This window comes from Diceros bicornis, chromosome 20 (assembly GCF_020826845.1).
Source record: "Diceros bicornis minor isolate mBicDic1 chromosome 20, mDicBic1.mat.cur, whole genome shotgun sequence".
NCBI classification, from domain to species: Eukaryota; Metazoa; Chordata; class Mammalia; order Perissodactyla; family Rhinocerotidae; genus Diceros; species Diceros bicornis.
The window spans coordinates 36,888,905-36,914,920 of record NC_080759.1 but is presented as its reverse complement, the minus strand read 5'-3'; the positions used below and the strand labels follow the sequence as shown (position 1 = coordinate 36,914,920).

General features: G+C 38.6%; 1 protein-coding gene across 3 annotated transcripts in view; it reads left to right on the top strand.

The window, feature by feature from the left end:
- CDH6 (cadherin 6) overlaps window positions 1-26,016 on the top strand; it is a 126,097-nt gene that overhangs the window by 15,404 nt on the left and 84,677 nt on the right. Inside the window, exon 2 of one of the 3 annotated variants that reach the window (XM_058564298.1) lies at window positions 14,827-14,948. The exons of 1 other annotated variant lie outside the window; for it this stretch is intronic. In XM_058564298.1, the coding sequence (XP_058420281.1) occupies window positions 14,943-14,948 (6 nt within the window). In that variant the 5' untranslated portion in view covers window positions 14,827-14,942. Of the gene's footprint in view, window positions 1-14,826; window positions 14,949-26,016 lie in introns of those variants that run through there. One more of the 3 variants, XM_058564300.1, reaches the window with a different exon arrangement.

The window sequence follows — 26,016 nt, the reverse complement described above, 5'->3', positions numbered from 1 at the left end:
CTATTCCATAGAGCAAGGGTTACCTGCAAAATGGCAACTAGAGCGATACTAACCCATTTGAATGACCTCTGTTCCTATCTTTTATTTTACTCTGTGCATGAAGTGGGTTTTTGGTGTATTTGTTTTAGGAATAGACTGACTAGAAATACATCTCTGTCCAAAAAGAAAACATTTTTTTCATCTAGGGAGTTGAGGCTTAACTAGCTGGAAGGAAAATATAATTTCATTTTGTTCTCATAGTCTCATTTAGAATACAACCTTAACAGATTCAAAGGACACCATACCACGTGAGCACTTTTCCTGCTCTTGGGGGGTGGGGGGGAGGCCTTGGGCTTTAACTTTTCTAGCATATTCTAAAGTGGTTTCTTAAGCAACATTTTTGCCTTTAGCACTGTCCTAACCACTGGAGCTTTAAGAAAGCTTAAAAAGTGTTGTTTAAAAATAGCATCACAAAACAATTTTCTTTTCTCTTTATTACTAAAAATATCCCAAATCTTTCTTTAAGAATGTTTTCTTTTTCTTTTAGGTTTTATTTGAAAGGCCAATAAGCTGAAATGCAGATGTTTATCTAAATTCAAGTCAAAACAGTATGAGAAATAATTATAAAATGAAAACCCAACAGAGCTCTGTCTCTGTTATCTGGGTAATTTTAAGCAAAAGTGAGGTTGTGGGGTTGCTTTTTTTACAAATGCATTTATGTGGGTCTGATGTATGCCACGCAACAGGATGTTCTTGAAACATCCTGTAATAAAGTCTAAAATCTTACATTTTTTCCCTAATCTTATTTGTATTCCCTTCGAGCTGACCTTACCACAGTGTGAGCTCACCTCTCTGCAAATGTTTACTATGACAAAAATGTCTTTTTTTGCCTAGCAATTTAGGGGCAGAATTAAGGATCCATGAATCATAAAAACTACATATTTAATCAGGATATGAGTTATATGAGAAATTTTAAAGAAAGGGGACATCTTTATCACTGAGTTCTTAACTGCCCTACTTTTGCATGACAAAGGGAGTCCCAGGTTGACTGTGTAGGTGTGACTTCCGAGTCAGACAGATGACCCTGCTGGACATTTCTCTTAGTGTAATTTCCTCCTACAAAATGAAGATGATGGTAGTTTCAGCTTCATAAGGGTGTCACGAGGAGTAAGATAATGCTGAAAAGAACTTGAGCACAGTGCTGAGCACGTAGGAAGCACCCCTAAAATGTTAGGTGTTTCTGCTGCTGTTACTGTTCTTATCATTATTTCTTCCAAATTCTCGATCAACTTGAGGGTCTTGCTTATTTTTAACATCCTGCAAGCTTTTTTTTTTAATTTCACTAATTGGAATGAAGCACATTTTTTATGTCACAAATGTGCCACGGGGGGCAATATGCCCATAATTCTACTCACTGAAACGTGTTTTGGCTGACACAGTGAATGTGCCAAATGTGGCTGAAATTCAGAATTTCCTCAGAGCTCTTCAGCACCATTCCCCAGAAAATCTGCAACCTGAGCTCGGCTCCTCATTTGGGCTTGCAAAGGTGTGAACTGACTGCAGCCAAAATGAAGTCCAAACGGTAGATGCGAATTCTGTTCAGCACTTTGTGGTCCTGGCCTGTAGATGTTACTGGAACCTGTTTGCAAGCCTGCCCTTGTCCATGTGGTAATGACTGGAGAAAAGCAAGAGATCACAACCATGGCATCAGAAACACACAGCGCTCACAGGAGAATGTCCACACACACACCCACAAAATAGCTCCACTACCAAAAATACCTCAATTAAAATGGGGGCAATGAGATTCTGGTTCCAGATGGTAATGTAAAACGTTCCTGAACTCACCTCCTCCCACAAACATATCGAATCTACAGCTACATAGGGAACAACTTTCTCTGAAAAAAAACCCTAAAAACTGGCTAAAGGACAACTAAGAGAGAAGAGAAGGCCCACATGGAAGCAGGGAGGGGAGGCGGGGACACAGTCTTGCCGTGAACCCCATTCCCAGCACAGCAACCCACAGTCGGGAGGGAACTCAAAACCCCAGCTTCTCCCTGAGGAGCGAAGGGTTTGAACCCCACATTGGGCACCTCCAACTTTTTAGTTGCACCAGGGAGAAGGGGCCCCTAAAACATCTAACTTTGAAAACCACGAGGGCTCATGCCCAGGAGACCCACAGGACTGTGGGATCTGAGAAATACTCTTAGAGGGCTCGCACGCTCACACTCGCCTCACCCGGGGCCCAGCGTGACGGGGGCCGGTCCAGGGGCTCCAGGGCTCTCTGGGGGAGAGGCTCATGTGCTTGTGTTGGAGCTTCGGCCTGAGGGCAGGCATCTAATTTGACACACATTGGGGGGCTGTTGGGGTGCTCTCTGGGCACAGAGGCTGGTGGGCATCATCTCTGAGTACTCTCTCTGCCGTGCTCCATCGGTGGGCGCCATCTTCGCAGCCTCCCTTTGTTGAGCTCCAGAGCTCCGGTGTCTCCCCAGGGCGGCTTTTACACGTGTCAGTTGCCTTAGTGTTTACATCTGGTGCCCGTTTCGGTCTTCATGGCTGCCGCCTAGGGAACACCCCTTGATTGCCTGGCCCTGGTGGGGGAGGGGAGGTTGCATTCCTGGGTCCCACTGGACCAAGAGATGGTTCTTGGTAGGCTACTGTTACTGCACAAAATTGGGGTTCTCTGACCGATGCACAGAAATAAGCCAATTAATTATGGCATCAGCCTTTGGGGGAGAAATCAGCTTTTATTCTGTGAGATCCATCTGCAGGGAGACCGGGGTCTTGGGCCCTCAGATCTGTCTCTCAGATTCAGGATTTGGGACAAAATTTAAGAGGTTAGGGAGAACAGGCTGGCACACAGAAATACTGGTGGTACAGGCTTTGATTGGTGGGCTTCAAGCGTTTATGGTAAGGTTTTAAACATTTATGACAGGGTTCTAAATATATATATTATGGGGTTCTAAACATTTTTGATGAGGTGGGGCAGGAATTTTAACACCAGATCTTCCTGAATGGGGGACCCGTCGCTTTTGATAAGAGTCCAACTTTCAAGTTCTGGTCGTGCCCTGGTCCTTGGCTTCCACGGGAAGGAGGATCTTTGGTTCTGCGGTTGTTTCAGGTCATGATTTCTTCTTTTGCGTATGCCCTGGCTAGTTACTTTGCAGATTTTCTGAAAGGCATTCTTAATCACTCTGTTGATAAGAGATGGGGTCTGTTGAACTGCTCCTGGAGGGCCCCGCAGTTCCACTACCATCCTGAGGGCACCGCACAAACAGCTGAGGAAACACTCCTGGGCTTTTCAGGAAAGAAGCCTATGTGCTTGGCCTGAGGGGCAGGCTTCAGGTTTGGCGCAGAACTAGGGACCTAAGACATGCTCTCAGGGAACGCAGGCCAGTGCATGCCATCTTTTCACTATTCCTCTGCCTCCTACGACTCGCCAGTATCTTCCAGACAGGAGCTTACACACTCGTCAGGAGCCCCAATTCTTGCGACTGCTGCCCAGGGGGCACCTCTGGATCCCCCGGCACTGGTGGCCACCTGGCTTCTGCTTGTAGACCCATAAGGCTGTATATATTTGCATGAGACTTTTTCATATAAAGTTTATTTTTATGTTTATAAATATAATTATATAACTGTAAAAATTTGCAAAAGAAGATGCTTTCTGTCATAGTGATAATAAAGGTAAATCTATTCAGAATGAAATTTTTATGACTTAGAGACATAGAAAAAATGTTAATTTCAAATTTCAATTCACATATATAATTTTTGCAAAGTATATGTGATCAATATAAGACATTCAAGCATAAAAAGTTACATTTAGATTAGAGGCCTGGCCTGTGGCATTGTGGTTAAGTTCAGTGCGCTCCACTTTGGAGGCCTGGGTTTGCAGGTTTGGATCCCGGGCATGGACCTACTCCACTCATCAGCCATGCTGTGGCCACGACCTACATACAAAATAGAGGAAGGCTGGTCCAGATGTTATCTCAGGGCTAATCTTCCTCAAGCAAAAAAAGAGTTAGATAGGCAATGGATGTTGCCAGAGCAACTATTCCTCAGCAGAAGAAAAAAAAAATGTGGGAGAAGTTGAATGGAAATGAGTTCAAGAAGAAAAGAAATGGTATAAAATTTCTGACTATTCAAATGATCTTTTTCAGATATTTTTAAATGAGGCATTGTGGCTAATAAATTGCTATTGTATTAAGATTCCACTGGAAAATTTTAAAGTGATATGATAGTCTATTTTAATGTTAATATTTACAATTGGCCAGAAATTACATTATTTTCAATAACAAACTTGGAGTAAAATATTTTAGCTGTTAATGTGGAAGAAATACATAGATTTTTCAGTATTATTTTAATTGTGTGCAAGCAAAATTTTGAGGTCCCCTATAGTCGACCAGGAACAACTGTGTGCCTGCTCCACCACTCATACTAGCATAAACTTAGCTAACATGCCTTTGCTCTGAGGCTCCGGTTCATCCCTAAATTCACCAGTTAGGGTGCTCTGGTAGCCGGCATTAGATTTCCCAGAGATCTAGTCCAAGAAGCTCTGCACCAAGTCCAGGCTAATTCCTTGGCACGGTCACCCCCCCAACATGAGGGAGAAAACGTCAGACCTGCAGGTCCCTCCTGGCAGGTTTCCAATTTTAAGGTCCACTGAAAACAATATTCTGGTCAAAAGTAAGACACACAGAGCCAGATGAGTCTAATTCTCTATTTCTGTAACTCTATAATGATGTTTTACTAACGGTATACTCAATTTACATTACTAAACAGAGTACTTAACATTCTAGTTTTCAACTTACAAATTCAGATTTAAGTGGTTTTGCATTTTTTTGCTCTAAAAACACTGAGTGGCTACAGGTAGTATATTAGTATTTGGGGGACTGTATCTGATGCCCCTCAGGCACCATTTCAGATCTCCTCAGTTTCACCTCTCTCTCATTCCAGCCACTGCCATGACCACCAGTTCTGCACAGGCTCTGACCCACTTCTTGCAGGGGCAACCTGATGGTGCTTTGTGTCAGTCCTGTGCCGTTCACACCTTGCCTTCCACCCTGGGGCTTCTCTGTTGATGCCACAGAGTGAGACACCACAGGAACCTGTTCCATGCTAAACCATATACAGCCCAGAAGTGCCTGCAATTTGTCCCAGGAGGTGAACCTTTGACAAATGGAGGGCGGGAGCCTGTAGATAAGTGTTTCTCCCTTTCTTCCCAGGAGAGATGATCCTGAGATGCATTTCATAGAGTTTCTAGGATGTTCCCATGAAGCAGTGGCCAACTTGATAGCACTTTCTTGTATCAGTTCTCCTTCTTCCTTGCTTTGCTTCCCTGAAACTCTGCTTTCTGGAAAAACACTTGCCAATAAAGTATTTGAGTATGAAAATAATGGGGGAAATGAGAGGGAAAATCAAGGCTATCAGCTGGTTAAAGCTATTTTTCTAGCCCAACTGTGGGCCCCTGAACACCTCCCTTTGCTATTCCCAACTCCTTTTCTTCCAATAGTCATTCATTCATTCATATTCACTATTCATTTATTCATTCTTATTTTTAGCAAGTATTGATTGCTTACCTACTATATGCTAATTACAGCAGACACAATGATGAACATAAGTCCTGTTTCCTTCAGGATGAGGAGTCTACATCTCCATGCAAATTCTCAGATAGGACTCATAAGGGGCACTTTGAATGCATTTTCCTCAAATCTGAAAACACAGATGCAAGCTATTTCACTGGCTGGAAAATGGGTGATAGGAAAGGGCATTAGAACCCAAACAATGAAAGCATAGAACGAAGGCTGCTCTATACCTACCCATCGGAAAATCTCCCAAGCAGTACAAATCGCAGATGTTCAGAGGTGGGGCAGTATACGTACCTTTTTCTGCAGGGATGAAAGAGTTACAATTAAACCCACATGTCCAGGCTGCACACAAGGGCATAGCTGTTGGTGTCTCCATCCTGTGCGGACCTCAGCCAGAAAACAGAGGTGCTGCTTAGCTCTTGGGTGAAGGGCTCTGGAGAGTGGGCGGTGGGTTGGTGGGTGAAGGAAAACAGCAGACTGTTAAGTGAAAGAAGCCCAGCCTGAGCAGTAAACTGCTGCTTAAACAGGTTTACGCAGAATGTGATTGTATGTCTTTTTAACAGCATCTAAAAGTCTTTTTTAAAAACCTTTTGGAAGTGGTTTCCTCTTTTCCTGTTGTACTGTCGGTTGGCAGATGCCTCTGGGAAAGGGGGATCTGCTTTCCAAAAGGCTCTTAAATAATGTTGGTTAAAAATTACTTTTAAAGCTATCTGCCACATAGCACCTTGCCCTCTTCCTCTTGCCCTCTTCCTCTCGCCCTCCCCAGCGCCTCTCATTTTACCCAGCCCTGTCTGATTTGCCAATTACTTCCTTTGGAAACCTCTCTGGTTCTCTGACACCTGTGCTGACATAACATCCCGTCCTGGCAGGCAACTGCCAATTCTCATTGGAAAATGATTGCTCAACATTTCAGCACAACAAGAGCTCCCTCCTCTGCCCATTGGCACCATAGAAACCGTCATTGTTCCTCATAATTGTGAGTCCAAGCCCTTCTCTTTGTAACTTTCTACCCCTGCGGCCTTCCTGGGTTCTGGAACAGCACGCGGTAGGAGGGACCAATCTTCAAAGGACCATGGCTTACCAGAGGGTGACTTGAGGACCAGAAAGGTGCACAGAAGGAATCTGTCCCTAAAAAACAAAACCTGGACAGCAGACTGGGAAATAACCAAACACGCTAGGCAGTGCTGGTGGTTTCGAAAGAGGTCATGGGGGCATGTCAAACAACTAAACCATTCTTGTTTTTAACGTTTTTCAGAATTTAATTCTGCAGGCCATTTTCATACATCCTAAGGAGAACAAAATATCATCCATACATTTTTAAAAGGCACTAATTAAGTTTAGCTCTGACACCCAAGAGTAATGGTCCCTGACCTGAGCCCTGACCTCCAACGAGGGATTTCGGATGAGGCTAATGGTTGTTGCACAATCAGATCTGTGTCACATATTGAATATAGGTCAAAGGATGACTGCTCCCTGCAGAAAACAAAAATAACCTTTCTAAGACACCATTTCCTATTAGCGTAGGCCCATATGCTCAGGATCAGAAAGAAATTGTGTTGTATCTAAAAGAAATCACATTGGGAGAAAATCACATTTGAAGCTAAGGCGTTTGGCAATGGAACTACATTTCTGTAAGCCTTTATTTACTGACTGCGGATAAATCTTGACCTGAAATTAATGAAAAATGTGAGCATGTCCTAGTAAGTTAAGTTTTGGAAGCTCATATGAACTGCCAACTTTGAATGATTTTATACTATGACTTTCCTCTTGCTACTTTTAAAATATCTAGCTTCAAAAAGTTTGAAACTTTGATGTAAAAAGCATTACAATTCACGTTAGCTCATTACGGAAATCCAATAGAAATGGATCAAGTCACACATATGAATGATTAGATTTAATTGTTTTTTATCTAGTTGCTACAATTGAAATTATAGTCCTGTTACTGAGGAAATAGCTTACCCAATTTGGGATAAAGTGGCAAAAATGAGAGCTATAAATGCTTTTCTAATATGATTCTCTCTGAATATTCTTTTGAATGATGTCTATCATTAACTTTAATACATTTTAACTATAATTACAAGAAAAGTCCTTTAGTAAGCACCAATCAACTAGTTAGTGAGGCTTTATATGATACTTTACCTTTTTATTGAAAATATTTAATGAATTTTTAAATCTTTTAAATACAATGTCACATAGAATTAGATACTACATTTATTGAGCTCTAATAACTGCTGTGGGCATGAATATTATTCAACCCATGCTTCAATATAGCTCCCACCCTGGATCCCTGAAATAATTTAAAACATTTAATTTTCTGTTAGTAAAAACATGACTTCAAGAATGCAGTAAAAGTGATAGGTTTGGGTAAACCATCAATATTTAGGGGATAGAAAACATAAAACCAAATAGCTTGGGGCCAATTCAGTTCTACCACGTAAAAATAATGCTGATTGGAGCAAATCAATGCTTTGAAGATGTAGCCCAATAGAATATAACTCTAATAAAGTTAGGTAAATTGAGAATTCTGTATATGGTGTACAGAAGACTCATTACTCATTCCAAAACAGTGATTTTAATGTTTCCACATCTAAACTAAAGAGCATTGCCACGTATAAGCAGATTCAGGATGGCAATTAAGTTTAGGAGTCAGAGTCTTATCTGGATTATCACCAGCCGTGTGACCTTGAGTAAATCATTCAATCACAATCACTTTCCCTCAGTGTCCTACCTCTTTCAACTATTGTGAGGATTAAATGAGATGTATTGTAAGGCTGTCATACAGTTGTTGGGTCACAGTAGGTACTCTATAAATCTTAGCCATTTTAATTAGCATTATTATTTAATTATTATTAATATTTTTTATTATTCTATGCAAGTAAATATGCAACTCTAGAATCCTCCCAGCCACCCACTCACACACACACACAAGAAAGGAATCCAGCCAGCTCCCTTCATAAAATCAAACCTGGATCATCCAATTTGACAGTGCAAAAAGAACTCCGCATGGGAAGCAGGAGAGAGATAACATAAAACCTGTTTTTCCTGACAATGACTATACTGTAAAACATAGTTGCTATTGTAAAGTGGGAGGTAAGGCTATTTGATTTTTTCAAAATCTGTGCCCTCCTACTCCAGAAGTATAAAGGGATGTGACATGTTTACAGATTCTACCAGATAGTCCACTGTATTATTTAAATCATTCATTTATGCAAACCATTCAGTACATTTTTAGAACTTACATCTGATGTTTTTCTGAAATCTTAGGGTTTAAAAAAATAAATAAAGGAGCCAGTGTCTGGGCTTAGGAAGTTTGTTGGCAATCTAACGCTTGTTTTGTTGATTTGGTTGCACAAAACCATTACAGTAAATCTCTTGGGGAGAAAAGATGTTGTTGCTCTAATACGGGGGTCAGCAATCTATGGCTCAGGCTGAATCCAGCCGCTGCCTGTTTTTGTATGGCCTGCAAGCTAAGAATGATTTTCACATTTTTAAATGGTTGGAAAAAATCAAAAGAATAGTATTTTATGACAATTCTATAAAATTGAAATTTCGGTGCCCATCAATAAAATTTTATTAGAACAAATCATTTGCATATTGTCTATGGCTGCTTTCACGCCACAACAGCAGAGTTGAGTAGGAGCAACAGAGACTGTGTATGGCCTACAAAGCCTTAAATCTTTACTATCTGGCCCTTAAGAGGAAAAGTCTGCCAACTCCTGCTAATAAAATAGGAGTAATATAGCTACCAAAAAAAAAAAACTATACAAACAACATCCAGCTTAGAAACAGGTTTTATACCAAAAATTCATTTGGAAGTCAATTGTCCATGAGAACAAAATATTAAATGGTAGTTTGATTCGTGGGCTAGCCCACAAAGGCTGATTAACTTATAATTTATTTTAACTATAGTACTAAGAGTCTGAGTTATGAAGTTTGGAAATAGGTGGCCATAAGTTGCAGAGAAGAAGAGGAAAAGATTTCCATAACCTTTTCCTGATTGCAAGGCTGTAGCTAGATACATATAGCTCTTCTCGAGGGGTTCACTCACGCTCTTTGAGCAGAAGAATCTTATATTATGTATTTTTATATTCCTCACGGTACTTAGTCAAGGGCATTTATAAGCACACAATATACACGTGTTAAATGAAATGGGATCCATTTATTCTTTGTTAAGTATGTTGAATGGTCAGTATGGCCTCAATTTTCCCATATAGTTCCTGTCTGTCTCTTATTATTAGGTATAATTTTTATAAATTTGGATCCTTTTTTTTTTTTGAAAACATGGTCATTTTAACTTTAAAACCTAGACCAACTTTTCTACTTCTTGATTGCAAACCACACACAGTAAGAAATACATTTTACATCGTAACCAAATCCACACATTCTTATGTCTTTATAACTTAGTATCACCAAAAAAAAAAAAAAAAAATGAACCTTTCTACGTGCAAAGCTATCTGTTCTATTATGTTCTATTCCATTTGATTATTTTAAAATTCTCATCAGGCTTACTAAATTGGTTTCATGACGGACTAATGGATCAGAATCCACAGTTTGAAAAGCTGAGTGTATAATATTTCAAAATAAATAGCTGAATACTCACAAGTGAATTGAGTGACTCAGTTCTTTCAGGATGGTTAATTGAGCACCTTAATAAGTTCCTGGCCCAGACACCACACCAGAGACTGTGGTGTTATGATCAACAAGACACTCTCCCTCATCTCAAAGGGCTGAATGTTTAAGTGGGAAGGTAACACGTAAAGAGTAAGTGATGTGGAGGTCGAACCCTGCTCAGCCCAGCCAGGGTATACATAGGTTACAGTATCAAGTTTCCAGCAGCAAATAAAGAAATCTGAGTCCCAGGCCCAGCTTTGCCTCTATTTAGCTAATATTTTAATTAACTTTGGATTTAGGACATGGCTTCCTGTTCTGCTATTTAGATAGATCTAATGACTCCTCAAAAATTTAAACCAGTTTTTGAGAGCAGAAAAAACTTTAAGATATATTTAGCTTAAATACAGACATAAATTGGGTGTGGATATAGAGGATACAGGAATTAGGCATTTAGAAGTTTGTTTGCTTGAGCAGAGAAGGCATTTGTTTTTCCACTGTCATTATAGTCTTTTAAGTTCATTTTAATTCATTTTTATAACCAAATTACTAAATAATGTCATTATTATTATAATACATTTGGAATTGCAGAGCATTGATAATCGTAGAAATACTAACTTGAAATACACTTGCAATATCTTTTTGTAACCATTACTATTTTAAACTTAATTATAATATATTATCCAATGACGCAATTAGACATTTTACAAGCAAGCAGAGAAATTCTCAAAAACAAAAAAAATACACAAAACTGAATTGTTGTATTTAAAATTATAGCTAAAAGAAAACTGTACCTGAAAGAAGTTTATCTCATATATCTTAAAGATTTATAGTTAATTAAAGTAAAACATGGATAGGTAATTCCAAATGCACTGCAATTTCATCCATTTAACAAAGAACCTATTTTACTGATATAAATGTAGGTATGAGAAAGCATGGGGTTTTGTAGGTTTTAAAGATATTATATCCACTCCTATTTATTTTGATAGAAAATTCCCAAATATGTGCCTCCCACTCTTCCCCCTCTTACTCAAGTCCCAGGAGTAAGACTGGGCCCCCTTTGTGTTAGTCCCACGTTGGGTCCATCAGCATCCAGTCATATCTGCTTCCCAGATATACCCAGAATCCCTCTCCTCTCCTGTGTCTCTTCTATCAGAACCTAAGTCCAAACCACCATTTCATTTTGCCCAAACTACTACAGAAATCGCCAGACTTGTCTCCCTAATTTCTCCCTCCTGCTTTTGTGAATTCCAGGCTCTACACACAGAAAGAGGCATTGGCAAAATTTAAATCAGAACATGTTGCTCGTGCCACTTCAGAAACTTCAGTGGTTCCCTCTGCACTTACCTGCCCTCATTTCCTACCACCCCTTTCCTTGTACACTGCACTTCAGTCACCTTTAACTTCTTTTTCTTTCCCAAATATGATGGTTAATTTGATGTGTCAACTTGACTGGGCCACAGTGCCCAAATAGTTGGTCAAGTATTACTCTGGATGTTTCTATGAAAGTGATTTTTAGATGAGATTAACTTTTAAATTGGTGGGCTTTGGCAAAGCAGATTACCCTCCATAATGTGGGTGGGCCTTGTCCAACAAGTTGAAGGCCTTAAGAGAACAAAGACTAACACCTCCTCCCAACTCCACCACCAGCAAGAAGGATTTCTGCCAGCAGATGGCCTGTGAACTTAAACTGCAGCTCTTCCCTGAGTCTCCAGCCTGCCAGCCAACCCCATCAGATTTTGGACTCACCAAGCTTCCACAATTGTGTGAGCCAGTTCCTTAAAACAAGTAGAGATAGATGATAGAGAGAGAGAGAGAGATGATAGATAGGTAGATAGATAGATAGATAGATAGATAGATAGATAGATAGATAGATAGATAGATAGATAGACAGATAGATAGATAGATAGATAGACAGACAGACAGACGTCCTATTGATTCTGTTCTTCTGGACAACCCCGACTGATACACCAAACATACCAAATCTTTCCCCACTATAACACCTAACACCTATAACACTACAACACCTTTCTCACTAGAATACCTTTGCTCTTGCTGTTCTCTGTCTCTGGAACTCCCTTCCCAGGCTCGGCATGTAACAGCCTTCTTCATATCATCCATGTTTCAGCTCAGAGTGGCTCTCCCAGATTCTCCATCATATCACTTCATGTCATTTCCTTCCTGGAACTTCTCATCCTGAAATGATCTTTACTCACTTGTTTGCTTGTATATTGTCTGTTTCTCCCTGACTGAATTCAAGTTCCATGGGAGAAAACACCTGCTATATCTTGTTCCCTGTCAGGTCCCCAACACCTTCACAATGCCTGGGACATAGTGAGCATTCAGTAAGTATTTATTCAGTAAATGAATGAACAAATTAAGAAAGAAAGTATTTTTGCTAAAGTTCAAATTACATCCTAAGCTCTATTTATCAAGTGTCAGGATCTGTTTAGTCCAGGATGTCATTCTCCACTCAGAGTCCATATAATGAAGTAGAAAGCCAGTTAAATATCTCATTAAAAAGTTGTAGTTCCCCTGTTAATTTCCACACATAATTGTGGTACTTAAGTCTTAAATGGAAAACACAGATATATGCTAAACTTACCTTAAATCTCTCTCTCTCTTTTTGCATAGTTGAGTCTAATAAATCTGATTAAATCAGAGCAAGAACAGTGTTCTTCCTTTGTAAGCTTCCACAATCAAAAGCAGTTCTTTATCTTTCCTATGGCAAATCATCCCTATCGGAGAACACCAAAGGGTCTTGCCAGGGTGTGGACTTGGTATCAAAGTTTCTACCTACTAACTTGCTTCTTTTTTCTTTTTTGAATTAATGAGACAATATTGTCTATATTGCCAAAATCAAAGCAAATACTGATTTTTTTTTCATGTGAGAACTCAGGAAGCAGGACCAACTCCAACAGATACACTAAATCCATTTAAGTGTTTAGAATATTTTAACTTCATAGACACATTCCACCACACTCCCTGGATCTCATATTATCTCACAGAGTTAATGTAGCTGATTAAAGTGAGGGTGACCAAATTCTCTCTTCATTCATCTGTTCATTCATTCCATTTTGAAGCATTGCTAAGCACCAGTTACTGAGCTAGATGATAAGTATACATTGGTGAATAAAATAGACATGGTCGTTGCCCTTGAGAAGCTTACAATGCAGTAAAGGAAGGGAAAAAGGGTAAGCAAATAAAGAATTTAATGGATATGTCATTTAAGAACTGTAATATGTGCTATGAAGGAGATAGACTTGGGTGGAATGATAAAGAATAACTAGGGGAACAAACACTCTGATAGGGAAGTCATGAAAGTCCTCTTTTTTTATTATTATCATCTTACTGAAGTCATATGGGTTTATAACATTGTGTAATTTCAGGTGTACATTATTATATATCAGTTTCTGTATAGACTGCATTATGCTCATCCCCAATAGTCTAGCTTTTATCCATCACCATACATATGAGCCCCTTTACCCCTTTCACCCTCCCACCCATCCTCTTCCCCTCTGGTAACCACTAATCTGTTCTCCTTATCCATGTGTTTGTTTATCTTCCACAAATGAGTGAAATCATGTGGTGTTTGTCTTTCTCTGTCTGGCTTATGTCGCTTAACATAATACCCTCAAGATGCATCCATGTTGTTGCCAATGGGATGATTTTGTCCTTTTTTATGGCTGAGTAGTATTCCATTGTGTAGATATAGATATAGTTATAAATGATATAGATATAGATATAGATATAGATATAGATATAGATATAGATATAGATATAGATATAGATATACACCACATCTTCTTTATCCAATCATCAGTTGATGGGCACTTGGGTTGCTTCTACATCTTGGCTATTATGAATAATGTTGCAATGAACATAAGGTTGCATAAATCTCTTTAAATTGTTGATTTCATGTTTTTTGGATAAATACCCAGTAGTGGGATAGCTGGATCGTATGGTGTTTCTATTTTTAATTTTCTGAGAAATCTCCATACTGTTTTCCATAGTGGCTGCACCAGTTTGCATTCCCACCAGCAGTGTATGAGGGTTCCCTTTTCCCCACATCCTCTCCAACATTTGTTATTTATTGTCTTGTTAATTATAGCCATTCTGACGGGTGTAAGGTGATATCTATATTGTAGTTTTGATTTGCATTTCCCTAATAATTAGTGAAGTTGAACATCTTTTCATGTGCCTGTTGGCCATCTGTATATCTTCTTTGGAAAAATATCTGTTCATATCCTCTGCTCATAGCTTGATCGGGTCGTTTGTCTTTTTATTGTTGAGTTGTATGAGTTCTTTATTTATTTTGGAAATTAACACCTTGTTGGATATATGATTTACAAATAGTTTCTCCCAGTTGGTGGGTTGTCTTTTTGTTTTGTTCATGGTTTCCTTTGCCTTGTAGAAGCTTTTTAGTCTGATATAGTCCCATCTGTTTATTTTTTCTTTTGTTTCCCTTGTCTGAGTAGACATGGTTTTCAAAAAGATACTGCTAAGACTGATGTCAAAGAGCATACCACCTATATTTTCTTCTAGGAGTTTTCCGGTTTCAGGTCTTACATTCAAGTCTTTAATCCATTTTGAGTTAATTTTTGTGTATGGTGTAAGATAATAGTTTACTTTTATTCTTTTGCATGTGGCTGTCCAGTTCTCCCAACACCATTTATTGAAGAGATATGAAAGTCCTCTTTGAAGCAGTGATATTTTATTCTCCAACCTGAAGGATCAAAAGAAGGAAGGCAAGAAAAAAACTGGGGTGAGGAGATGGAGGTGGGTAGAAGGTACCAGGAAGTGGGGGCAGCGGGGGTTAGAACTGAAAGGAGGAATGTCCTTGATCCAGTTTAAGAACTGATGGGATCTTTTTCTATGGGATATCGCCCTTAAAATCTTCTGGATTTTTTTCTTTCCTTAGCCTTTGGCTAAGATCTTATGCTGCCTTGCCTGACTTCTCACCCTATCCCAAGCACAGGGTGTGCAAATAGGAGACATTTAAGTGGCAACCGTGTAGTTTGCCATGCAAATTGAATCTCTTGAACAGAAGTCGATTTTACAGATGTTCTGGTTGTTCATTATGCAGGCACAGCCTGGCTGCACGGTAACGGAGTCCTTTGTCAACTGCGGCAACTCCATTTGTCCCCAGTCACTTCTCGCTCACTAGTCAAGCACGCCAGCTCACTGCCAGAACCCTTTAGAAAGTAAACACTTCTGATTGGATGGATTGAATCCATAGTTCTTTTCCTTACATACCAATAGTACGATTGGGTAGGCCAAAGTCGGAAACCTATTATTGGTCTTGCACCCAGCTCACATACACTTAGGTCATCTAAAGTCACCTTTATTTCTATTCTGAAAGAATTAGTGCATAACATCTCCAAGGCATAGAATCTTGGAATTAAGTGGGAACAGTCCTCCAGATTTTTAGAAAATTCATCTCATCGATGAAGATTTTATCTTTTTGATAATATTTTTATTGATCTCTATTAAATACTTCATTAAATGTTTTATTAAATATTTGAATGTAGGTGTTTAAATGTGGTTATCTCTCCCCACCTGAGAGAAGGCTGTCATCAAAGATGGGTGACTCATGGAAGGAATTGGGAGGAATCAGAAAACTACTGAGAGTCGTGATGGAACTTGATGACTGTGTGCCATCTTGCACTGGATTTCTTTTATTTATCGTTTGTTCATCTATAAAATAGAATAAATGCCATCTCTCTTATGAAAAGTATGAATTAACAGATTAAGGGACATTAATCAGTTAATCAATATGAATATTGTTTGTCTGAGGTGTTGGGGGTAGCGTTGTGAAGGAAAGGTGGCATGAAGTGGCAGGAAAAGCTTGGGGTATAGAGTATTACTACAACAAACTGTTAAACTTCCAGCTTGGCCATTACTAGTTATGAGTCTTTGAGACAGTTCTTCAAGTTCTTTAAACTTCGATTTTTTCATCTGTAAGAAATAGGGATCATAACTGTGAGATTTGTTGAAGGGATTATACGAGAAACCATATGCAAAACCATCTGGGGATGCTTGCTCCTCAGATAGTAAACTCTCAGAATATGTGTTTGCCTTTCTTTTACCTATTAGCATTTTCAATAAAATTATGCAATACCTTTCCCATTGTCTTTTAAGAATAGGAAAGACTTTCCAAACCAGATTTTCTATAAAACTCCTTACGAGAGAAATAAATCCTAAGATGACCCGAATAACTTAACCTTTTTTTGGATAGGAATATTCACTACTTCTAGGGATGTGTTAATATTTGAAATGTATAGCTTTTCATATATGATATACAGTGACCAAACTTTGATATCAAGTGAACATTCTTTAAAACCAATTTTTCCTTACTCTAAGAATGTAATCTTGCCATCTTGTAAAAGTGATTGATATGGATATAAAAGTTAGCCCTGCACATAAATTGGACAGCATGAATTAGATATAAGTATGTGAAGTCCCTTATTTTTCTTTGTCATGCATATCTAACTTTATGCATTTTTATTTTACCTGGGATAATGCGACAGAAGGTTTTTTAATTAAAAAAATTTTCCACAAGAGTACATTAATTTGGGCTTAACGTGAAAGTGTTTTCTTTTGATGGCTCAGATATCAGTAAAATAAGAATCACCTCCTGGGTGCCAAGTTCAATGCTAAGACTTTAGTACACTTTATCTCACTTAATCCTCTCAATATTTATGAGATATAAATGTATAAATATTTAGATTCCTTGTACAGATGAAAAAATTGAGATGCAAAGAAGTCGAGAAATTTACTTGAGGTGGAACAATTAGTTGATGATGGTTTTATAACCTAAATCAAAGTCCGTCTAATTCCACATAGCCTCTATTCGTTAATTGCACATGGCAAAAATAAAATTAAGCCAATATAATATAAATTTAGGTTATCTTCTGTTATTAGTATTTTGTGCATTATCTTGATTAATGCCATGATCATTAGATATTTGAAAGACTATATTGTTTTGCGAAGTCCTTATTTTTTGAGCTGGTGAAGTCCTTTGTCCTTCTGCAACACCTTCAGCTCTCTCTCTTTCTCTCACATACACACATACACACACACACACACACACACACACACACACACACAGAGCTTTCTTTTTAGCAATCTCTTCACTCCCTCAATCTATACAGTGTCTTTCAGTACCTGAAAAAAATATCCCCCATTTTCTTTCCCAGCTGACTTTTCTGCCAGCTCATTGATACCGTCTTTATCTTTTGAGTAGTGGAGATTTGTTTAGAAGCCCTTTTGAAAATGAACCAGATTTTAAAGACATAGTTTCATAGTGTGGGATAAAAATTGCTCTTAAGGCTTCCTTGATGTATTTTCATCTCCCTTTCTTTAACTGCTTCGCTCACATTGCTCTGACTTAGTATTTATTTCTCCTTGAAGAATTTATTGTCACAAAAATTAATTACTTTGTCGCTAATAAAATTAGGATTTCAGAAAAATGGAAGCTTTGGAACATTATCCCTCCTTGTGGGAAACATACTTGTGCTCTCTAATGTGGAACTTAGGAGTTTTATAAATCCAGTACTTTGTTTAAATAGTTTAATGAGGTTCTTATTTTATTCTTTTTTGTAATTATTTGTAGAATGTGCAGCTCTCGGTGGTTTAATTCTTAAAAAACTAATTAGTGTGCTATGGAATGATTTGTCTTTCGTTAATTTCCATTAACATTACATTTTGGTTTTGGTGGTGTATGTTGCATTGGGTTCCCTGTGGGCATCTCTGGATGAAATGCATATTTAACTGTGTCCAATATAATGATTACTAATGAATGAATGAGTCAAAAGAAAAAAGGATGGATATTTTGATGAGCCTTTCATTTAGAAGGCTGAAGTTTGAAATCTTATAAAGGAGTTAAAAAATGTACTTTCCTAAATAATATTTTTTAAAGCTATACTCTATTATTGAGAAATACTGCAGTGCTGCGTAGAGAAGGATCTATCAATGATGATGATAATGATGGTGGTGGTGGTAGTGGTGATAAATAATAATAAAAGAACAATTACCAGCACTTACTAATTGCTTCTGTGGGCCCAACATCATGACATTATCTCATTTAATCCTCACAATGACCTGTTAGACATGTACTATCCTCACTTCACAAAAGAGAGAATTTAAACTTTGAGAAGTTGAGTAAATTACCTAAAGTCACATGGATAGCTAGAGGTAGAGCGAAATATCAAGTTTCCAGAGACAAGCTTTTAACCACTCTCATTAGCGTTTTTAGTCTTTATGAATATAACACATAATCTCACAGTATTTATATTTCAGTCTAGTTCTCTGTATGTTTAGCTCATCATTTTAAGGCAGTGGTTCTCAATCAGGAGTGATTTTGCCCCCCCCCCCCGGAATATTTGGCAATGCCTGGAGGCGTTTTTTTGGCTGTTGCAACCGGAAGGTGCTACTGGCCTCTAGTGGGTAGATGCCAGAGGTGCTGCCACACATCCTACAATGCACAGGCCCCCACAACAAAGAATTATCTGGCCCCAAACTCAATAGTGCTGAGGTTGTGAAACCCTATGTTAAGGAGCTGTCCAGTGAATGATTTTCTGGTAATCATGTCTTTATATGGCTTGATTTCTGTTCTAACTGCTCTGTTTTGATGCATAAATGACTCTGGACCTTATGTTTATGGGAGAGAGTGCATAAAACAAACACAGAGGGCTTACATCATCACTTTGAGTCACAGAGGGTATAAGTAATGCATCCTTTGGGCTTGATGGTATTATTATTGTTATTGACACAACATGAGAGCCCATTCTAGACATACACTAACCAACTACGGTTACATATTCAAATGTTTACCATGATACTGCATGGTAGGCATGATTTTCTCCATATTGTGAATAAGGAACCTGAATAGTACAGAGGTTAAATAGCTTTCCTAAAGTTGTGTAGCTCGTAAGTAGGTGGACCAGGATTCACATCCCAAGTACTGACTTCATTCACCATACTCCGGATATAATTAGCAAGGAGATGTAGAGTTCTGAGTTCTGCCCTAATCCTTTACCACACTAAAGGGCAGTTTTTCCTCAAATGAAGTCTAACACTTTTCACCTTAGATATAATTAGATAGCCCATTCGATATAAGAGTTTGAGAAGAAATGTTCTCATTTCACAGAAAAATACACCTGGTATCTCATAAACAAGGTATAAAAATAGTGTATTTATTTAGGATGGGATATGAGTGATCGTCTCTTCCAGTTAGATGCTTCTCATCTTGGAAAAAGAAAGCAAGGCAGAGAGAGGTTGTGCAACTTGACTGTGCTCACACAGCAAGTGAGGGGAAGGCTGTGACCAGAGCCCAGGTCTCCTACTTCCAGTCCATTTTTACTTCTTCCCACAGTGTGCCACCTCCTTCACCCGCCTCTCCCCCAGGGGTGTTGATAGTAGGGAAGCCGTCAGTTCATCCTCGTCTTGAACTGGTGAGATGCTTTCCCAAACTAGGGACACAAACCCATTATCTTTGATATTTTCAGAATTGTTTAGGACCGCAAATATGTTGTGGAAAATTAGGCCTTTGAACAAGAAAGATGAGAACAGGGAAATCTCACAATCCTCATGATTAGGCACTCAAATCACTCTGTAAAACTAATTGAGGATTTTCCAGTATTTTCTGCTCCCCAGAATCAAATGTGGAAGAATATCATCTCATGACTTTCATAAGAAAATGGTGAGTCTTTTCAAACGACATAATCGCAAAGCCTGGAAATTCCTCCTCCCTGGAAACTGTGCCCCTTCTCCCAGCACAGCACGTTAGGTGCAGACATAGGCCTCCTCAACCGTCCAAGTTTACGACGTCGCTACCTACATCATGAGAGTGAGGAGAGAGAAGAGTGGAGGTTTCTTCCCACCCTCTCCCACTTCCCATCTTTCTTAAACTAAATTGGGCAAAAGATGAGGAAAGGGAAATATGAAGGGGGGCACCCTCCACCCATCAAAACACATTTTCCCAAATCTCTCTTATCATGCTCTATATCACTCCACGGTGAATGTGGAAGACAATCTATTGGGGTTTGGGAAGAAAATATTGGAACTTGCACATTAATTATTTTTGCCACATATGCTTTCAATTTATAATTTTCTTATTTGCTCAATACCATATACTGTATGTTAGTACAGAAGTACATGGATATAATTAATAATAAATATACATATTTAGGGGTTCTATGCTTTACAATTTTTAGAGGTCACTATTCTATACATTCTGGAACAGAAACATTTTCTGACTCTTTCCCAGGATTCTAGAATGTAGACCTCCTCCCCTCCCAGGCCCTGCATCAGAGCTGAACATCCTAGTTCCTTTACCTCCCGCCAAACCTCACAGGCCAAGGCTTTCTCCAGTATTTACATCTCTGTGGCCTCCAAATCCAACTTTATTTCTCTAAAAAAGCAAGTATGGATCCCATCACAGCCACAAGATGTGGCCGTGCTTCTCAGACACTTCCTGCCTATCAACTGCCCAACCTCCAGGATCCATCCACCTCCTGGGTTAAAGGAATCTAGCTAAGCCACCCTACATCTGGACAAACAAAGCTTGAGAACCCCAGAAAAGACAACGATCCTGTATTAGTTTCCTATTGCTGCTGTAACAAATTACCACAACTTAGTGATTAAAACAATGCAAATTTACTATTTTACAGTTCATAGGTCAGAAGATTCATTGGGCTAAAATCATCATGTCAGTAGGGCTGTGTTCCTTTTGGAGACTCTAAGGGAGAAGCCATTTTCTTGCCTTTTCCAACTTCTAGAGCTCAGCTGCATTCCTTGGCTCGTGGCCCCTTCCTCCAACTTGAAAGCCAGCAGTGTAGCATCTTCAAATCTCTTTCTCTCTGAATTGTGCCTCACCGTCATATCTCCTTCTCTAACCCTCCTGCCTTCCTCTTATAAGCACCCTTGTGATTACATTGTATCTGCCCAAATAATCTCCCTATCTCAAGATCCTTAACTTAATCACATCTGCAAAGTCTCTCTGCCACATAAGGTAACACATTCACAGGTTCTGGGGATTGGAACGTGGACATCTTTAGGGGATCCTTATTCTGCTGACCACAGATCCTCTGTGCCAGGACTCAGGAGTTGAATCAGCTGAAGAAGGAAGCTGCATCACCTTGACTCCAAACTTGGAGGAATGGCATCAAGAAGGATCCCAGGATTAGAGAGACCTAGATTCCCATTCCAGCTTTGCCAATAACAAAGCTGTGTGATCTTAGACATGTTATTTAATCTCTTCATGTTTATTTCCTCACCTGTAGCATGAAGAAAATCATACCTCTTATAGGGCATAAAAATGCAAAGTTACCTAGCATAATGACAGACCCTTAGCATATGTTCAGTGAAGGTTAGTTCTTCCCCCATTCTGATTCTACAGCTCCACCTCATGTAGTACTAACAATTGTATGGCATTTCCAAGGCTATCAACTTGCCCTAACCGTGTCATCTTTCTCAATCTACACAACAGCCCGTGAGCTCCACCAAATCTCCAGACATTGACTCTAATGAAGGTTGAGGGACTTACTGATAAAGGAAGAAGGGGCAAAGCAAGGACTGCAAAGCAAGTATTTTGACTCCGCATCCTGCATTTTTCTATTCTGTATAACAGACTTCTTGCTCTCCACTTCTGGTCACCATACTGGTTAGAAATTAAATGTTTCACCAAAATAGGTTGGTGTATAGGAAATGAGGCATATTGCCTGTTATCTTTGTGAAGTTTGCAGAAAAGCAAAACAGATGAGGAACTGTAGGCTCAGGAAAATATTTTCTCTCTGGAGCTGTTAGGCATTTGTAACAAGTTGTTAAGGCAGCTTGGCTCTTATGACTATATGGCTGGTGCCAATTTGGAAGCTTTTATAGGTCTCTACTTCCCCTGATATTATTGGCTAAACCAATAAGTGTGGTTAATTTTTTATGTCAAAAGAATTGTAACTCTGAAAATACTTGTGATAATTAAGGAATCTCCAGAGTTCCACCCAAAGATTTCTTAGTGAAAGAATAAACCATGAGAAAGAGAAATCCAATTGCCCACAATCATAGTAACTGAATGAATATTTCCCAGTACTTTATGTTACAAAACGTATAAAGAAGTTTCTATCTGTTTTTATTGTTGCTGTTCCTAATTGGGATTATTAAGGTGCAATGTAATTATGGCCTGATGCTTTTTGCCCCTGGTGACGTAAGGCGCTTTGCTATGCATTCTCCTAGCTGCTGATTAAGAGGTCCTTGACTTGGATCCTGGTATGACAATTAGGATTGAGTAGTGTCATCTGTTTCATAATTAAATTCTATCTTTCATATCTTTTGAACGTTGTATTGGAGTTTACTTGGCTGATGCTATCTCTGCTGCCACTGTGGCTTGTCTCCACAACAAAGTCAAAATAATAATGATCCCATTCATTGCAGAATACCCTGGTTGAGATAATTTGCTTTCTCTTTCGCTCAGAAAGCCCTGAAGTCCCAATTTAGAAGCAGGAGTTAAGAAGCCTAGGGCCTGTGTATTCCCCCAAGTACTCTTTTGGGGTAATGTTTAGGGTCTGCAGTGCAAATTAAAAGATTGACTCAATATACATGGAGAGAAAGTCCTCTCTGTCCAGTTGATAACGTCTCCAAAAAGACATAGAGAATGCAGTAAGAGATAATGAATATTGTGTAAAGAGGCTGTGTGCAGGCTTGTCTGTGTAGCCATCACAGACAGAGACAATCTCAAAAAACCTGGCTCATTTCTACTCGCTTGCCAGAGAAACAGTTTCTGTGAGTATGTATTACACTCTTTATGTTAAACACCATAAAAATACTCTTCCAATTTATTTTTTAAGAGAGAATACAGAAGCATTAGGCTTCCTCAACAGGCATATCATCTTGTTTCATCATTATGAAAGCAACAGAAGGTGTTTAAGACCATGAGGTAATGTATTTACGAAAAACTAGAGAAGACACTTACAGGCAAAGCAAAAAGAAACAAATGATCCATGAAAAATGGAAATGATAAAAAAAAAAACACAAAAATGATTTTAAAACCATCTGCAAGATAATCCTGATTCTGTTCTCAAGTAGCGCGACAAATCTATTCAGTTTAGTCAAAATCAAGATAACAAGAAAGGAGAATTTGAGATGCATACAAAAGTAACTTAACAATATAGTATACCATCTAGGTAGAAATATTACATGTTAATTAATAAAGAAACAATTGTAGGAGATTTCGTGAACTGGGAATGAAAAGATTGACATGAATCTTTGCAAAAGTTTGTTAAGACAAACAAACTTTAAAATTGAGGATCTAAGCATACAAAGAATATGTTAGAAGCATGATATGCTCGTTTTAATTTACTTCTAATCACATGATCCTATTTTAATTATAGTTTTCATTTGTTGGAAGTATATTCTAATGCAATGCTCTCCTTTTCTTCTGGGCAGCAATCTCTATTGCCTTGTTTTCATCTTTAGATGACTCGGCCTGTAGTGATTTAGGGGCCAAAGGTTCACTCTTTTCGACTATTCACTCATGATGCAATTAAAATTAAAATAGGTGCATAAAATTGATGATTTAAGCAAATCATTGTGTTTCTATATAGTCGTTTAGAAAGAAGGAGAGGAGGGATGGCCTGCAGCCCCCAGGATGTGTCTTCATTAGGCTTTGCGAATTTCTTTCCTTTTTGATATCCTTAATGGATGGCTGTTGTTTTATGGCCAGAATTCCCATGAATCACATTTAAAGCTATCCCAGCTCATTTTGAATATTGTGTGTATGCTTCTTTTGTGTCTAAACCACTGACATAGAGAGACAAAGGGGTATTATCATGTCCAGTTTTAGAACTCTGCCCTAAGAGGAAAAATATTCATTTAGGAAGGAGTGGTAGTAAGCGTCTCATAATTATATCTCTTTTTAAATCACCCTGATTTGTTTCTCTTGTTCTACGGGGAGTCTTTTGTATCTTCCCATTCTTGACCTCTGTGTCAAATGACTTTTTCACACTTCACAACTTAGACATTACCATTTAGCTTCTACTTCTGGTCTCACACTACTTTGTTTCCAACTCTTTAATTAGAAATGGTTAATTTGACTTCTTGTCTTAAGGCAAGGAGAAAATGAGTCTTAAACAGTATTAAGCTCCCATAAATATTTCACTTTATGCTAATTCCTGTGCTTCCAGCTGAGCTGTTTGAAGTTCTCAAAAAAGTGTTTCTGTTCCCCTCAATTAAATACATAACTGGAAAACAGTAAAACAATTATCAGTTTTACTACCCGGCACTTTTTTTCCCAAACTTTAGCTCTGGACGTTTTACATTTTTCCTTCCACAATGCGTGTGCCCCAAGCCCAGCGTTGTGGGTGCCCTGTCCCAGGGCTGGAAAGGCTGAGGAGACCAGGACTTTGGAGAAATCTTGGAGCTCCCTCAAGTGGACACATGTTTAATGTACCCTGAACCTCTAGAAAACGTTTTTGGCTGCACCTTCTATCCAGGACAGAAACATTTAATTGTCCCAATTTAGAAGCAGAAGAGGTTTCCTCTTTAAGCTTGAAGTATTCCAAAAACAAATGCAAGTCTGAACTAGTTTGTCAAGTAAATGAATATGAGTGGCCAATGGAGAAATATCAAGTCAGGCTTCTTGACTATTGCTTTTGCCTGTGGGAGTGTAAATTGGAATTAATAATTACAATGTATTCTACTCATTTGGATTAAATGCTAGTTGTTGAGGAGATTATAAAAGGAGCACTTATATAGCATTTATACTATGTGCCAGGCACTGTTCTAAGAGCTTTACGTATAGTAATTCATTTAATCCTCACAGCATCCTTCCAAAGTAGGTACTTTAATAATTCCCATTGTACAGATGAGGAAAGTGAGGCACAAAGATGTTAAATAACCTTTCAAAGGTCGCAGAGCTGGAACATGGAAGAGCTATGATGCAAACCTAGGCAACCCAAAGTCCACTATGCCATGTTCTTAACATGCAATGAACAATTGAATATACACTTGCGTACACGAGCATACATAGACATATATATACATACACATGCACACACACATATACACACCTATATACACACCTATTACACATCCGTACACATGCACACACACATATATACACATGCATACACAGATACTCAGAGAATATATAAGAAGCACATTTTGTACCAAAAAAAAAAATCTTTTAAAGTATAAAAGCTAAGAGAGGACAAATACCTTATAAACATTTTAATTACCAAACTTCTCTTATCCTATTTCCTTATTATCATTTATTGTTACTCATTACAGTTTCTGGTCATCTCACCTCCAACTTTCCCTCCGTTACTCTGGCCTTGCTCTATTAAGACCACTGAAAGTTTGCTTCCTCCAGGGCCATGGCACATGCTGTTTCCTCTACTAGAAACTTCCACCAGTTTTTCCCATGAATGGCTCCTCAGGATTCGTTTCTTCACAGAGAGGTCCTCCTTGACCTTATATAACATAGCTGCTCCTCAGTCTCTGTAACTCGGTATCCCTTTACCCTATTCATTTTGTCTGCATAGGCCTTATCAATGATCCAAAATTATAAGACTTACCTATCCATGTGCATATTCATAATCTGTCTCCTCCACTAGAATGTAAACCCCACGAGGCAAAACTTTGTCTGGGGCATGTTAGGAACTCAGAAATAATTCTCAACAAATAATTGAATTATGAAATTTTCAATTCTGATGGTTTTTAATGAATGGAAAATTATGGTGAGAGTATCTCAAAATTTCTTTTTCATAATGCTATTCTGTTTAAAGTGTGTTCTTAATAAATATTTTGACAAAATATCATATTTTAAAGTCTGGAAATTTATAAACCTCTCACC